We start from the raw sequence: 15,502 nt of genomic DNA on the forward strand, positions 1-15,502 counted from the left end.
AGTATACCCCCACATTCAAAAAACAAGGTCTCCCTTTTGGAGAGCTCCTTCTTCGTCTTTTGTATATATGAAGAAATCTGAGATGGCGTTTCTTACCTTTCTTGTGTTAAAAAGAAGTTAAGCAAAAAAAAAAAAAAAAAAAAACTGAATTAAAAAAGTTGTCCCTACAAGAGAGATCCCTTTATTCTCTCCCCCCCCCCCTCTCCCACCACACACTTATAAAAAAAAAAACATATATAAAAAGCTATATTAATATTGGCTTAATGCAGTTTGCCGGAGAAGTAGGAGAAGAAGAAGAAGAACATTGTGTTTGTCTTCTTCCCTACAACTACAATAACAACCACAAAAAAAGCGGCTCCTTCGACAAGAGCACAAAATCGCACCTACGACAAGAAGAATATAGGAGTTGTGCCTGCCTGCTAGAGAACTAGAGAAACTAGCTCCAAGGCACAGAGTAACAAAAAAAACTTGTCTGTGTTTTTTTTTTTTCTTTACCAAAAATTGAAACTGAAAAAGGGCAGGATTAAACAACACCACAGAACAACAGCATCATCATCATCATGTCGTCGTCATCATCATCATCCAATACAATGAACTATAAAGTTCCATCTACATCCAAAATCTCTGTAGATAAACTATTGAGAGTTGGATATTATGAGCTAGAAAAGACAATTGGTAAAGGAAATTTTGCTGTAGTTAAATTAGCTTCGAATATTGTTACCAAGACAAAGGTAAGTTTTATATACATTATATCTAACTGCCTTTATTTTTAAAAATTTTTCTTTATTTTTTCATTTAGCATAAAAGTTTATACTACCTGCGTACCATTTATGTTTTTTTTTTTGAAATAAGGAAAAATAAAAAAATCTTCTCTGTCTACGTTTGAAGAAAAAAAAATGACCTTGATGTATTGATTGGTAATGGCGGATGGGTTTTTTTTAGCCTTCGAATGGGGCATTTACATATATGAACTTGGGATAAGTACTATAGGACTGCCAGACGTCCCGATTTCATCGGGACAGTCCCGAAATTTAAACCCTGTCCCGATATCTGTCCCGATTTTGTCCCAACATTCCGTTGCTTAATCAATCTTTGTTCGAAACCTTTTGGGAGAAAAATAAAATGCACGAGTGGGGTCGCACGTACCTACTTGCTCTTATGCTAAAAGTAACTCTTATGTTAAAGGTTTTTATTCAAGAAAATTAGAGAAAATTTAAATATTGATATTTTCAAGAAGTTAAAAAACGAAGTAAAATCTGTTTTTAAAATTAACTAAACACCATTTTAAATAGTCTTTTACAAAAACCAAGTATGCCATTTTATTTCTTATATAAAAAGGAATTTTTAGAAAAAAAAATTTCAAAAATCGTTAGAGCCGTTTTTTTAAAAAAATAATTTTTTATATATAAAAATTTTATCAACATTTTTCAAAAAACAAGTTGGTATGCCATTTTTAAGAAATAATTAATTTAAATATAAAAACGAAATTTCAAAATTTTTCACCAACCCGTTTTCAGAAAATTGATTTTTCAAAAAAAAAAAAAAATTGAAATATTTTTTTAAAAATCTAAAAACGTGTTTTTTGAAAATTTTCTTAAATTTTAATTTAACCTTTACTAAAACGCTTTCGTGCATAAATTTTCGTTGAAATCAGTTCAGTTTTGTACGAGATATTCAGAAACCAAAAAAACCGTTCTATGGCAGGTACCGTTAATAATGGTCCAAAAAATATTTTTTTTATTGCAAAAGTTGGCTCTTATGTGTTATACTACACACAAAAATTTTAATCAAAATCGTTAGAGCCGTTTTTGAAGAAAAAATAACTTTTCTATTTCCTTTATATGACAGGTACCGTTAGTTTTGGCCCTAAAAAAAAATTTCAATTTCCCCTCTAGGGAATCGCCTAGAGGTGCATACAGACGGACAGACAGACAGAATTGCCGGAACCACTTTTTTTGCATTCTCCATCATCGTAATGTCATTGAAAATTGTTATCTCGAGTTCGATTTTTTTTACGAATCCTAAACTTGCCCTATAGTACCTATATCGCAAGTAAAAATGAGACATCTTAATGGATGAAAATTATTTTTATCTGTTTAAATTCACAAAAACAATCTATTCCACTTTTTGTGAAAAATAAGTTAGAAACGCAGTTTATCTCAGTTTTTCAACCTCTTTCTTTGAGTGTGGTTGAACACTTTCAAAGCCAACTTGTTCCAGAGTTATACATTATAGAAATATTAGGGCTTGCATCAAAACGAATGTATTCCATATTCTTTGAGAATCAAAACAACACTATTCCTGATATAAAGCAAAATAATTTTATTGCTAAGTTTCAAAACTAAACTATTCCTATGCATGACTTTCAAAACAACTCTATTCCAAAATGAATTGTTAAATACTTTTGGAACGCGTTGGGTGAAAAAGAAAAGCATAGTCAGTTTAAAATCAAAAATACATGTTTAATTCGATTCAGAAGTTGCTTTTTTAATAAAGCGGGGCAAAGTGCTTAGGAACGTTTTTTTCAAATAACTCAATAAAAGAAAAAGTGGAATAGATTGTTTATGAATCTAGGGGACACATTTAATAGTTACTTATGTAAGTGAGATGTGTAACATTCACATTTAAAATATTATTTTAATTGTGAATGTTCCACATCTCGATCTCGCAATGAAATCTGTTAATGCCAACAGCTTAGGTTTTCTAAAATTTCGCTATTTCTTTAAAACAATTTATTTTTAGTGCAGACTTAAAGTTAAAAATAAAATTAAATAAAATTGACTTAAAGCATGCATTAAAAATAAATTGTTATAAATATAAGAAAACTCACTCAAATTATACAAGAAAGAACTTTTAGGTCAAATTCGTTCATTCTCCAAAACTAGAAAACTGTTGAAAGCATAAATTTAGGGCTTAGTAAATACTAAAAGATCTATCAAGAGACAGTTTTAAGCGAGCAGGTGAATGTGATTTTTTTTTATAGATGAAGTCTTTATTTTTTTTTTTTTTTTTTTCAAACGAAGATTTTCAAAAAATGGAATTTCAACCAACTCATAAGTACTTTTGCAAGAAGTCCCCACAAATTTTGGATTAAGTCATAACCCTTAACTACATACACCACATTATAAATAAAATGAAAATATTTTTTTTCTGTTTTGTGAAAAAGAGCATACAAATTGTTTTTAGGCCAAAAAATAAGCTTTCTGCATCATTTGTTTTCATTTTCCAGCCCGGAAAACTATACAAAAATTAATTTGAAAATTTTCACTATTGTTCTTTTCACTTTTTGATCCAATGTAGTTAAGGCTTTATGCATGAAAAAGTTTTAATCACCTACGTAATTCCTTTTATTGTTTTTTTATTTTCGATTTCATGTATTATTTGGCTGTCCCGACCTGTTGTCCCGACATTAATAAAATTTTATCTGGCAGCCCTATAAGTACATCGGAAGACAGACACATGCGAGACTGTCTCACTTTTCAGTACATTTTTTTGAGATCTATCTCAGGAAAATGAGATAGATCTCAAGAAAATGTACTGAAAAGTGAGATAAGAGCTTAAGCTCATTTTTATTGTATACGACCCACTGACTAGCTAATTTTTAACATTTAATTTTTTACGTCAAAGCCTATCAAGTATCAATGGTTTTAATTGATTAGATACAAAAATTTAAAATTTTGAATACTTAACTGCACATAGACTGATGACTGTAAAATAAATAAAAACAGGTACCAAATCCCTATAACGCAGTGTTTCACAAACTTTTTTGTGATATGTCCCACCAGTACCTACCCAAACTTCTAATGCCCCCCTAACATTTTGTGAATAAAAAAATGTAACACCAGAAATTTTGAAAAATCATACAAAAATTAAATCTCAAAGAAAATAAGTAAGCTTATTGCGTTAACTTTGGAAGACAACAAAAAGAATTGAATAATACCTACCTATTTTTTTAATGTCTAGTTTTTTAATGTGAACAAAATGTAGACCAAAAAAAAAAAACAGTTTCATGAAACTCGCTAGAATCCGGGCCGGGTCATATCCCTGACAGGTTCATTCATTAAACAGTGTTTAAACACCAAAAAATTTATTCCGAAAACTAGTACTTTAACTATTTTTTATGTCGTTAAGTATGGAAACAGAAGAATTACATATTTTTCGAAAAAAGTATAATTCTGCATTATCTTGAATTGCCCCCCCTATAAAACCAAATTTCCCCTCCGCCTAACACATTGCCTAACACTGCTACCTATAATGATTTTACTTGGTGAAATCCCCCTATTCTTTATAATTCGCTTTTTCCAACCCCATTTCCCAACTCCGTTGAAAAATTTCCGTAAAGCTTGTTGACTTTTCGCTACTCTTTTTTTCTGAACGAAAAATAATCAAGATTTATGAGAAAACGGAAAGAAAAGCCAGGAATTCGTATATCTTCTCACTAAACCAATTTATTCAAATTTTCATTAGAAATATAGTTGTACCTATAAAGTTATTAAGAACGGTTTTTGGTTTCAGGCAATATTAGTGTAACTCTATATAATTTGCCTTGTATCACGTTTTCTAATTAAAGGAATTCAAAACATCAAATTTTGGGTTACTTGGTTACAAATTTCAGTAGAAACAGCTTCTATTTCTCGTTACATATATGTACCTAAGTTCACAATTTCTCTAACGTATTTCCATAAAGTTGCTAAATTATAAAACATTTATGTTATACCATTTCTCTATATAACATACATAAATATAATTGAGTTTTCAAATAAGTCATAAGTGGATTGTGGTACCGTTTTGTTAAAATCACATATCATTATTTTCGGTATGAAGTGGTGTTTATTGCAGCACATAGAAGGTTTCCACTTAACTAATAACGTATATCGCACATTGAGGCACTCAAAAAGTGTCGATTTTGAATTAGATCGATATTCGAGTTCGCAAGATAAAGCGATATGTATAAGCAAAACTCGCCGCTAGAGTGCAGAAGTTTCGTTATCGTTACTAAATTTTCAATGTATGTATATGACTTTCTTATTTTACTTCTCCTGAATAATTGTGTTTTTTGAGGTGTGACCCTATTCGTCTCAACGATAGTCTGTTTCTTGAGAAAGTGCTTTATTATTGAATATTATTTTAAAATTCATCTATTATAAGGCGCCAAGCCAAGATCCTTCTCCATGAAATCATCTGTTTTGGTTCTTTTGCAACGAACGGTTGAACGTTAGCAATATTCTCGGAATTGTGACCAACTCGTTGTTTCATTGGCATAGGAGCATCTGTTAACCAAAATTGTAAACTTAGTTCGCTAGACTATGAATTTCTACGACTAAAAACTGATGTTTAGGCTCTTAAAATTTCAGATTCCAGATCTCAATTTTATAAATATGTAGCTTTTAATTTTTAGCACCCGTATATTATTTCTATCTCCCGAGTCGGTGTGAGAACATTTAACCGATTAAATAGTCGGGTCGGAAGTGAGTGCGCACACCAGACAGATAATTGACCTACTTTACTTGAAAAGATTTCCTGTCAAATACTAAAATAGTCACATAATATCCCTTTATTTTCTAAAGAAAGATGGGTAAGGGCTCACATTAAGGAACTTTATGGAATAAGGGTAATTTCTTATCGAAATCAAGCATTGGCTTGACCATTGCGGCTAAATACTAAACGGCTGAACGGATTCCCTTTCAATTTGGTATCAACAGTATCCATAACACAAATGTCCAATCAGCGTCTTTACTAATGTCGCATTTAAATAATAAGTGTGCATTCTAATTTTCAAAAATTCAAAAAAATTCAAATTCAAATATATTTTGAAATAAAAAAAAAAATGAATACCTTTTTGATCTTTCGTACTTGTTCTATAGGGCAAGTATTGGTTTCTTGTCAAAAAAAAAAAAATGTCAAGGTTTTAATCAAGAAGATCAAAATAGTGGTTTTCGTCATGCCGTTTTTGATATCTCACTATTATTATTAGTTTAGTTAACTAATATAAAGGTATTTTGAACTATAGGATCAAGTTCGTGCTACCCAGTCGTGCATTTTATTTAACTAGGTAATGGAAAATGCAATTGCCAGAATGGGAAACATGCAATTGAAAAATGACACACGTGCAAAGAAAATTACTTATTTTAAATTGTCCATTATTGTAATGTTGGTTTTGATTGCAACATTGATTTTTTTACATGAAACCTACGTTATCTTTTTACTGCACGTATTTGTCCATTTGTCTTCAATAACATTGGGTAAGTTCTTAAAATTTAGAAACTAAATATTTAGTCAGATTTTGCATCTCTGATTGTCAACAAAAATTGTTAGCTGTTCAAAAAATGACGTTCACTAAATATTTAGCCCATTATGAAACGGATAATAAAAAACAGGTACCAAATCCCTATAACGCAGTGTTTCACAAACTTTTTTGTGATATGTCCCACCAGTACCTACCCAAATTTCTAATGCCCCCCTGACATTTTGTGAATAAAAAAATGTAACACCAGAAATTTTGAAAAATCATACAAAAATTAAATCTCAAAGAAAATAAGTAAGCTTATTGCGTTAATTTTGGAAGACAACAAAAAGAATTGAATAATACCTACCTATTTGACGACAAGTGTATAGTTTTTTAATGAGAAAAAATGTAGCACAAAAAAAAAAGAAAAAAAAAACAGTTTCATGAAACTCGCTAGAATCCGGGCCGGGTCATATCCCTGACAGGTTCATTCAATAAACAGTGTTGTTTAAACACCAATAAATATATCGACGGTTAAACTTCATAACCCCCTAAGTCGTTTTTGCAAGTTTTTCAGAAATCATAAACAATACCTATGTTGTGTTTCTTGTTTTTGTATGGGATATAACAATACGAGCTTTTGAATTTCGTCCTGAAAAATGTTCAAAACAACATTGTTGAACTGAATATACCAAAAGATAGCTCTGAATTTTCTGAATTGTTTGCATTAATAATATTTTTTTCGAATTTTTCGACTTACGAGGTTATGAAGTTTAACCGTCGATATTCCGAAAACTTGTACTTTAACTATTTTTTTTTTTGGCACATTAAACGAAACCGTTGAACGAAGTTAAATAAGTGACAGTTGACACAATGAATGACAGATCCCAGATTGGTATTCAAATAGGTATTTCGTTAAGTGTGGAAATTTACATATTTTTCGAAAAAAGTATTATTCTGCATCATCTTGAATGTAAAACCAAATTTCCCCTCCGTGGTGCGTGGGCCCCACATTGCGTAACACTGCTACCTATAATGATTTCACTTGGTGAAATCCCCCTATTCATAATAATTCGCTTTTTCCAACCCCGTTTCCCAACTTAGTTGGAAAATTTCTGTAAACCTTGTTGAATTTTCGCTACTCTTTTTTTCTGAACAAAAAATAATCAAGATTTATGAGAAAACGGAAAGAAAAGCCAGGAATTGGTATATCTTCTCCCTAAACCAATTTATTCAAATTTTCATTAGAAATATAGTTGTACCTATATAAAGTTATTAAGAACGGTTTTTGGTTTCAGGCAATATTAGTGTAACTCTATATAATTTCCCTTGTATCACGTTTTCTAATTAAAGGAATTCAAAACATCAAATTTTGGGTGACATGGTTACAAATTTCAGTAGAAACAGCTTCTATTTCTCGTTACATATATGTACCTAAGTTCACAATTTCTCTAACGTATTTCCATAAAGTTGCTAAATTATAAAACATTTCATGTTATACCATTTCTCTATATAACATACATACACTGCCGGTCACTTGAATACGTCCACATTTTAGTTCGTCTTATTTTTAGCCTGGCTTGGTATTTATTGCAATGGTACATCTTTTTTACATACGTAACGAGAGAACATCTTTATGCGCTTAGCTTAGGAGAAAAAAAATTGTCTTGGGACCTACCGTTCTTCTCAAACGGTAGCTAGACCAAATCTATTCATAAAAACAAGCATATTTTTTAGCTCACCTGAATACGTTCATAAGCAAAAATGTTAATAAATGATGAGTTGCATGGGTCAGTTTGACTCAAAATTGTGTCTGTCAATAAATCTGATTGTCTATAACCTGCAAGGATGAAAACGGCTCGGGAAAAATCTCTAGGCGCGGAAAAAATGGCGAAAATAAAAGAAGTCTTTGAACTAGGCCGAAATCAACGATGCATTGGGACAAAAGTTAACACAAGTTAAAATTTAGTACGCAGTTATTCGCGCAATATCCAAGGGTATAGAAAAAACATTATACAGTCGAAGTTGCTTAGCCACAATATTGGCCGATAGATGTGCAATGATCTGAACAGCATGACTTCGCGCTAAAAATTATGCTGAAAACCGGTATGAAATGCAGTTTAACGACGGCAAAACGGGTTGTCAGAAATGGTAAACAATTGAGAAGAAAAAATCTTCGCAAAAATTATCACTTTACAAACCACGAAAAGAAATTCACCTCCAATCGTAAAAAAAAAATGTGTTAGAAATTGCAGATCGAAAGTTTTGTAGAAGGAAACAGCTTTGCACTTAATGACACTGCCTTCACAGTTATGCAGACAACTTAAAATAATCCTTCTCTCTACGAAGGTCATTAAAAAAGAAATTTAGCCCTCAGGGTCAACTTAATTCATTTTTATCCTTTGAAAAATCACCGGTTGCAAATTCGACTTTCAGGACATTTTTTTTTTTTTTAATGGAGGCGAGTTTCTTTTCTTGGTTTGTAAAGTGGTAATTTTTGGGAAGTTTTGTTCTTCTCAATTGTTAACCATTTCTGACAACCCGTTTTGCCGTCGTTAAACTGCATTTCATACCGGTTTTCAGCTTAATTTTTAGCGCGAAGTCATGCTGTTCAGATCATTGTACATCTATCGGCCAATGTTGTGGCTAAGCAACTTCGACTGTATAATGTTTTTTCTATACCCTTGGATATTCTGCGAATAACTGCATACTAAATTTTAACTTGTGTTAATTTTTGTCCCAATGCATCGTTGATTTCGGCCTAGTTCAAAGACTTCTTTTATTTTCGCCATTTTTTCCGCGCCTAAAGATTTTTCCCGAGCCGTTTTCATCCTTACAGGTTATAGACAATCAGATTTATTGACAGACACAATTTTGAGTCCAACTGACCCATGCAACTCATCATTTATTAACATTTTTGCTTATGAACGTATTCAGGTGAGCTAAAAAATATGCTTGTTTTTATGAATAGATTTGGTCTAGCTACCGTTTGAGAAGAACGGTAGGTCCCAAGACAATTTTTTTTCTCCTAAGCTAAGCGCATAAAGATGTTCTCTCGTTACGTATGTAAAAAAGATGTACCATTGCAATAAATACCAAGCCAGGCTAAAAATAAGATGAACTAAAATGTGGACGTATTCAGATGACCGGCAGTGTATAATTGAGTTTTCAAATAAGTCATAATAGACCAGTGCCAATCCGGTTTTCAGAGGGCAAAAGTTGAACAAATTATTAGCAGCATAAGGGTGGTGGGAAAATTTAGGATAAATGGTGTATGAAAGGGGAAAAATAAATTGCCCACAAAAAAATTGGGGGAAAGGGGGTGGGTGGGCGAAAAAGTTGGGTGGGTGTCAAAAATCATGGTTTTTTACGATTTCTGTCAAAACTAGACGTCCTAGCGAAAAAAGTCAAATGCAAAAGTTGTAGGTAGTATAAATGTCTACAACTTTTACTCAAACAATTTTTTTCTATAACCTCAAAAGTATTGGAAAAAATGCAAAAATATGATTTTTTTATTTTTTATTTTTATCTTTTACAAAAATGGTTGGATTTTAACAAAATTTGATTAAAAACTACTTTGTTATGTTTTCAATCTATTAAAAATGTTTTTTGAGCAAAAAGTGAATTTTTGGATTTTTGACGAATTTAATTTGAAAAAATAGCCTATTTTTCAATCAAAAAAGTTACCGAAAAAATTTTTGATTTTTGAAAAGTTTGAAATGAAATTATTTAGATTAAAACCTATTATTTAAGATTGTGTGGAAAAACTATACTTTTGTTTTAGAAAATATTGAGAAAAATTGAAAAAAAACAAAAAAAAGATTTTTAAGATCGATTTTTCCGTAAATGGCAGTAATATTGGCGAGAAATAATTTTCTATAGGAACTAAATTATACTTTTCTAATTGCCCTCTGACCTTCTTAATTTGAATCTAGCATTAGAATAGCTCTAACGTAAAAAGTTTGTGAGATATTGAATTTTGAACGTCCCAAACACTATTTTTCTAATTTTTGGCAAGGTAATATGTCAAAAACGTGATGCGATAGAATTTTCTTGACTTCAGATTCAAGCTCAGCGCACAAAAAACCATTAGAAAAATATACTTTGATTTCTATAAAAAAAACTTTTTGACTAGTGAATTCGAACAGGGAAGAAAAAATCGAATGCCTTGTTCGAATTCACTAGTCAAAAAGTTTTTTTTATAGAAATCAAAGTATATTTTTCTAATGGTTTTTTATGCGCTGAGCTCGAATCCGAAGTCAGAAAAATTCTATCACATCACGTTTTTGAGATATTACCATGCAAAACTTCAAAAAAATAGTGTTTTAGACGTTCAAAATTCAATATCTCAAAAACTTTTCACGTTAGAGCTATTCTAATGCTAGATTCAAATTAAGAAGGTCAGAGGGCTATTAAAAAAGTATAATTTAGTTTCTATGGAAAATTATTTCTCGCCAATATTACTGTCATTTCCGGAAAAATCGAGCTTAAAAATCGTTTTTTTTTGTTTTTTTTCAATTTTTCTCAATATTTTCTAAAACAAAAGTATAGTTTTTCCACACAATCTTGAATAATAGGGTTTTATCTAAATAATTTCATTTCAAACTTTTCAAAAATCAAAAATTTTTTCGGTAACTTTTTTGAATGAAAAATAGGCTATTTTTTCAAATTAAATTCGTCAAAAATCCAAAAATTCACTTTTTGCTCAAAAAACATTTTTAATAGATTGAAAACATAACAAAGTAATTTTTAATCAAATTTTGTTAAAATCCAACCATTTTTGTAAAAGATAAAAATAAAAAATAAAAAAATCGTATTTTTGAATTTTTTCCAATATTTTTGAGGTTATAGAAAAAAATTGTTCGAGTAAAAGTTGTAGACATTTATACTACCTACAACTTTTGCATTTGACTTTTTTCGCTAGGACGTCTAGTTTTGACAGAAATCGTAAAAAACCGTGATTTTTGACACCCACCCCACTTTTTCGCCCACCCACCCCCTTTCCCCCAATTTTTTTGTGGGCAATTTATTTTTCCCCTTTCATATACCATTTATCCTAAATTTTCCCACCACCCATATGCTGCTAATAATTTTTTTATTTTCAAAAATTATTGGCACTGGTCTATAAGTGGATTGTGGTACCGTCTTGTTAAAATCACATATCATTATTTTCGGTATGAAGTGGTGTTTATTGCAGCACATAGAAGGTTTCCACTTAACTAATAACGCATATCGCACATTGAGGCACTCAAAAAGTGTCGATTTTGAATTAGATCGATATTCGAGTTCGCAAGTTAAAGCGATATGTATAAGCAAAACTCGCCGCTAGAGTGCAGAAGTTTCGTTACTAAATTTTCAATGTACATATATATGACTTTCTTATTTTACTTCTCCTGAATAATATTGTGTTTTTTGAGTTGTGACACTATTCGTGTCAACGAGTGATAGTCTGTTTCTTGAGAAAGTGCTTTATTATTGAATATTATTTTAAAATTCATCGCGCCGCAAGCCAAGATCCTTCTCCATGAAATCATCTGTTTTGGTTCTTTTGCAACGAACGGTTGAACGTTAGCAATATTCTCGGAATTGTGACCAACTCGTTGTTTCATTGGCATAGGAGCATCTGTTAACAAAAATTGTAAACTTAGTTCGCTAGATTATGTATTTCTACGACTAAAAGCTGATGTTTATGCTCTTAAAATTTCAGGTAGCTTTTAATTTTTAGCACCCGCGGCGAACATTATTTCTATCTCCCGAGTCGGGTATTCCAATCAAAATTTTAAAATGGGATTGAAAAAAAAGTATTGTCGCTAGAAAAAAAGTACCCTAATTTACATTGTACATTGAAAAGTGTATATAGCGTGAATATTACATATTTATGTACTTATTTATGTTTTTTTTTTTTTTTTTTTTTGACGGGAGGAAATCTTCAAAAGACACTTGGCAGTATTCGACACCAAGTAGTGTGGGACTCTTAACCACTAAAACCACCTCTTTATCAGGACCAATCTTGAGAGATCGACATCAGATTTTTCTTTCTTAACTTTGTAAAATCACTTTGGGGGAAGTTTAAACTTTTAATACTTTCCCATGTTTTTTTAGACCATAAGCTCATGAGGCTTGGTTCTTCTTAATCTCCGAACATGGTTTCTTGTATTCAAGACGGACACCATTTCAGAATTGGTATGACTTTGCAGTCTCTGATTATGCGATACAGCGTATTTTTTAACAACTTCTGTAACCGTTTCTATTTGTAGGTCACGATGTAGATCGCTATTTCTTATGTACCAAGGTGCATTAACTATTCCACGAAGGACTTTGTTTTGGAATTTTTGGATGATTTCGGTATTTGTTTTCTTTGTACAGCCCCATAATTGGATACCATAGGTCCAAACAGGCTTTAGTACTTGATTATACAGCATTATTTTGTTTTGGGTTGATAAATCAGAGTTGTTACCAAGTAACCAGTACATTTTTCTATATTTCAAGTTTAGTTCTTCTCTTTTCTTTTTGATGTGCTCTTTCCACTTTAGCTTTGCATCCAAAGTCATTCCAAGGTATTTGGCCGTATTGGCGTAAGGTACAGCTTGATTATTAATGAATATTGGAATATTGTTTATCTTTTTATTTGTAAAGTTTATATGTGAAGATTTTGTTTCATTGAGTTTGATACGCCATTTTTCGGTCCAATCTCTGACTGTGTCGACGGCATATTGCAGCTTTACTGCTCCCCTAGAGACACATTTGTCGGGTACCAAAATTGCGGTATCATCTGCAAAAGTAGCCATTATGGTGTGATTCCCAACTGGGATATCCCTTGTGTATAGTAAATACAGGGTAGGACCTAGGACACTTCCTTGTGGTACACCGGCTTCTATTTTCTTCAATTCCGAATATTCTTGATCGTACCTTACTCTAAACAATCGGTCTGAGATGTACGATTTTAATATTTCATAGTACTGTCTGGGAAGATCCCTTTGCATTTGCAGTTTGTACTCAAGTCCCTCATGCCAAACCTTGTCAAAGGCTTGAGCAACATCTAAGAAAATAGCTGAACATACTTGTTTTTCTTCTAATGCTTTTTCTATTACATCAGTTATTCTATGAACTTGGTCTATCGTGGAATGTTTATTTCTAAAGCCAAACTGATGATTTGGGATTAACCTTCTTTCTTCTATAATTTTGCTAAGTCTCTTCAGAAGCAGTTTTTCAAAAACTTTTGCCATAATTGGTATAAGCGATATTGGTCTGTAAGACGTCACTTCTGTAGGTGGCTTACCTTGCTTGGGTATGACAATAACTTCAGCAATTTTCCAATGGTGTGGGACATACCGTTGCTTAAGGCATGCATTTATTATATATTGGAGTTTTATGAAGGCTTTCAAAGGCATTTCTTTCATAACCTGAGCAGTAATTAGATCGTAACCTGGTGATTTTTTATTTGATAGTTGATGTAAACACATACTTTTTATTTCTTTTAATCTTACAATTGGTATTTCACTTTCATCTATCTTATCAACTAACTGTAAGCTATTTTCAGCCGCGTTTGTTGGGTATGGCTTAAAAACATTCGCAAGATGCTCCGCGAAAAGGTTAGCTTTTTCTTTTGGGTTACCGATCCATTTCCCATCTTGAGATTTCAAGGGAGAGTTTAGTAACTGCGGTCTTTTCAGGCGCTTGGCTGCTTTCCATAGCGAAAAATCGGTTGAAGCATCAGTCGTTAAATTCTTTAGGAATGTACTGAGTGAATCATTTTTGAATTTATAAATTTGTTTTTTAAGATTGTTGCTTATACGGTTAAACGTTGTTTTATCATCTGGAAATTTATGTTTTAACGAAGACAAATTATTGTACAAATTGCGAAAACCGGTAAAAAAGGGACCTGTCTGTTTTCTCTATCACTCTTATCCTTGCCAATAACTTGAGCTATCGCAAATACCATTTCGTTTTTTTGTTTTGATAGGTATTTCAGTTAAGGAAAATATTTATTTTTAATACTGCAGAGTTGTTATACCGACAAATAGTGCATACATATTATAGTCATTTCTCAGTCGGTTCTCAAAAATCAGAAAAGCTAAAAGCACAACAACAAAATATTAATTAATGAATTTTCAACATAAATTCAATCAAATAGAATTTGTAAACCAAATTGCTCAGAACCGATTCTTTTGGTCAATTGCTTGCCATTAGTTGTAACCCTTTATAATAAGATTAGGACACCTTGCTAATGTTTCTTTCCTGTCAGGTGTATATCCAAGAATTGGGATTTTCATTCTTATGTCTTTGACGTCATAGCAAAACATAAAACATGGGTGGTTAAGAAATTCGTAAAAAATATCTTTGAAAATGTGCGTCATCATTTTTGTATGTCATATTGTTTTCTTTTGTGAGGTGTGAGTGGTAACATGGTAGGTATGGAGCAAACGCAGTTCTGGTGACGTATATAAAATGTTTGTACGTAAGAAATATATTCCCTTTTTTCTGATTTCTATTAGATAAGTTGAATATATGAACCCTGTGAGTGTTATGATATGAGTATTTCATTTCATTCATTGTCAATTTAAATTCTTTTGAAATTTCTTGCGTAGTTCTTATATATAAGATTTGATAGGTTTCAAGATTTCTTTGGAAAATATCTTGAAGACAAAGACATGTTTCGTTTTCAGACACTACTTCCGGTATTTTGCAATAACTCTTCCTACTTATACATACTCCCACCATGTTCTTGACTTGTCACATCACTATACTCGTGTAGCGTTGTTAAGGTTGATTCTTAAAGGTTAAACTTAGGAAGATATATATGCGGCATTATATATAGTGACGTAAATTCGTAAATTCTTTCATTTCCGCAGATATTTGAATACAATTTTTGGTGTACTTGTTTGTAGATTTAAACAAATTTTTGTTCAATGAATAAAATTTGTTTTATAATTTTGTGTGTATTCTTTCATAATCATATACCTATGGGCACTAGTGTGGTCCACGTTATAAGGCAAAAAAATAAACCATATAATTCATTAGTTCCCCACGCATTATTTTGCTACAGACATCAATACCAACACATGCTGAAAGTTTTAGCCCTCAAAAGTAAAAGGAAGAGGGCGCTCATCAGCTTTGGAATATTAGACTTTGGTACCCTTACCTTACCCTTAATATCTGATTATTTTGTATTAGGACTTGGCTTGAGGTTGGAATTTGGCTTAAACATGATAAGCACGCATGCTCCCGACAACCATGTAAATGATTTTCATGTTTTTTTGGTTTTGAGTCACTAGC

General features: G+C 31.7%; 1 protein-coding gene and 1 long non-coding RNA gene across 3 annotated transcripts in view; both read left to right on the forward strand.

Moving 5' to 3' along the window:
* The window catches only part of LOC129906832 (uncharacterized), a 179,884-nt gene that overhangs the window by 83,035 nt on the left and 81,347 nt on the right, over positions 1 to 15,502 (forward strand). The window lies entirely within an intron of this gene.
* LOC129906825 (uncharacterized) overlaps positions 546 to 15,502 on the forward strand; it is a 50,458-nt gene continuing 35,501 nt past the window's right edge. For both annotated transcript variants that reach the window (XM_055982762.1, XM_055982763.1), the window contains exon 1: positions 546 to 731. In XM_055982762.1, coding sequence (XP_055838737.1) covers positions 561 to 731 — 171 coding nt within the window. In that variant the 5' untranslated portion in view covers positions 546 to 560. The remainder of the gene's footprint in view (positions 732 to 15,502) is intronic.

The sequence above is a fragment of the Episyrphus balteatus genome, chromosome 1, assembly GCF_945859705.1.
Source record: "Episyrphus balteatus chromosome 1, idEpiBalt1.1, whole genome shotgun sequence".
In the NCBI taxonomy this organism is placed as follows: Eukaryota; Metazoa; Arthropoda; class Insecta; order Diptera; family Syrphidae; genus Episyrphus; species Episyrphus balteatus.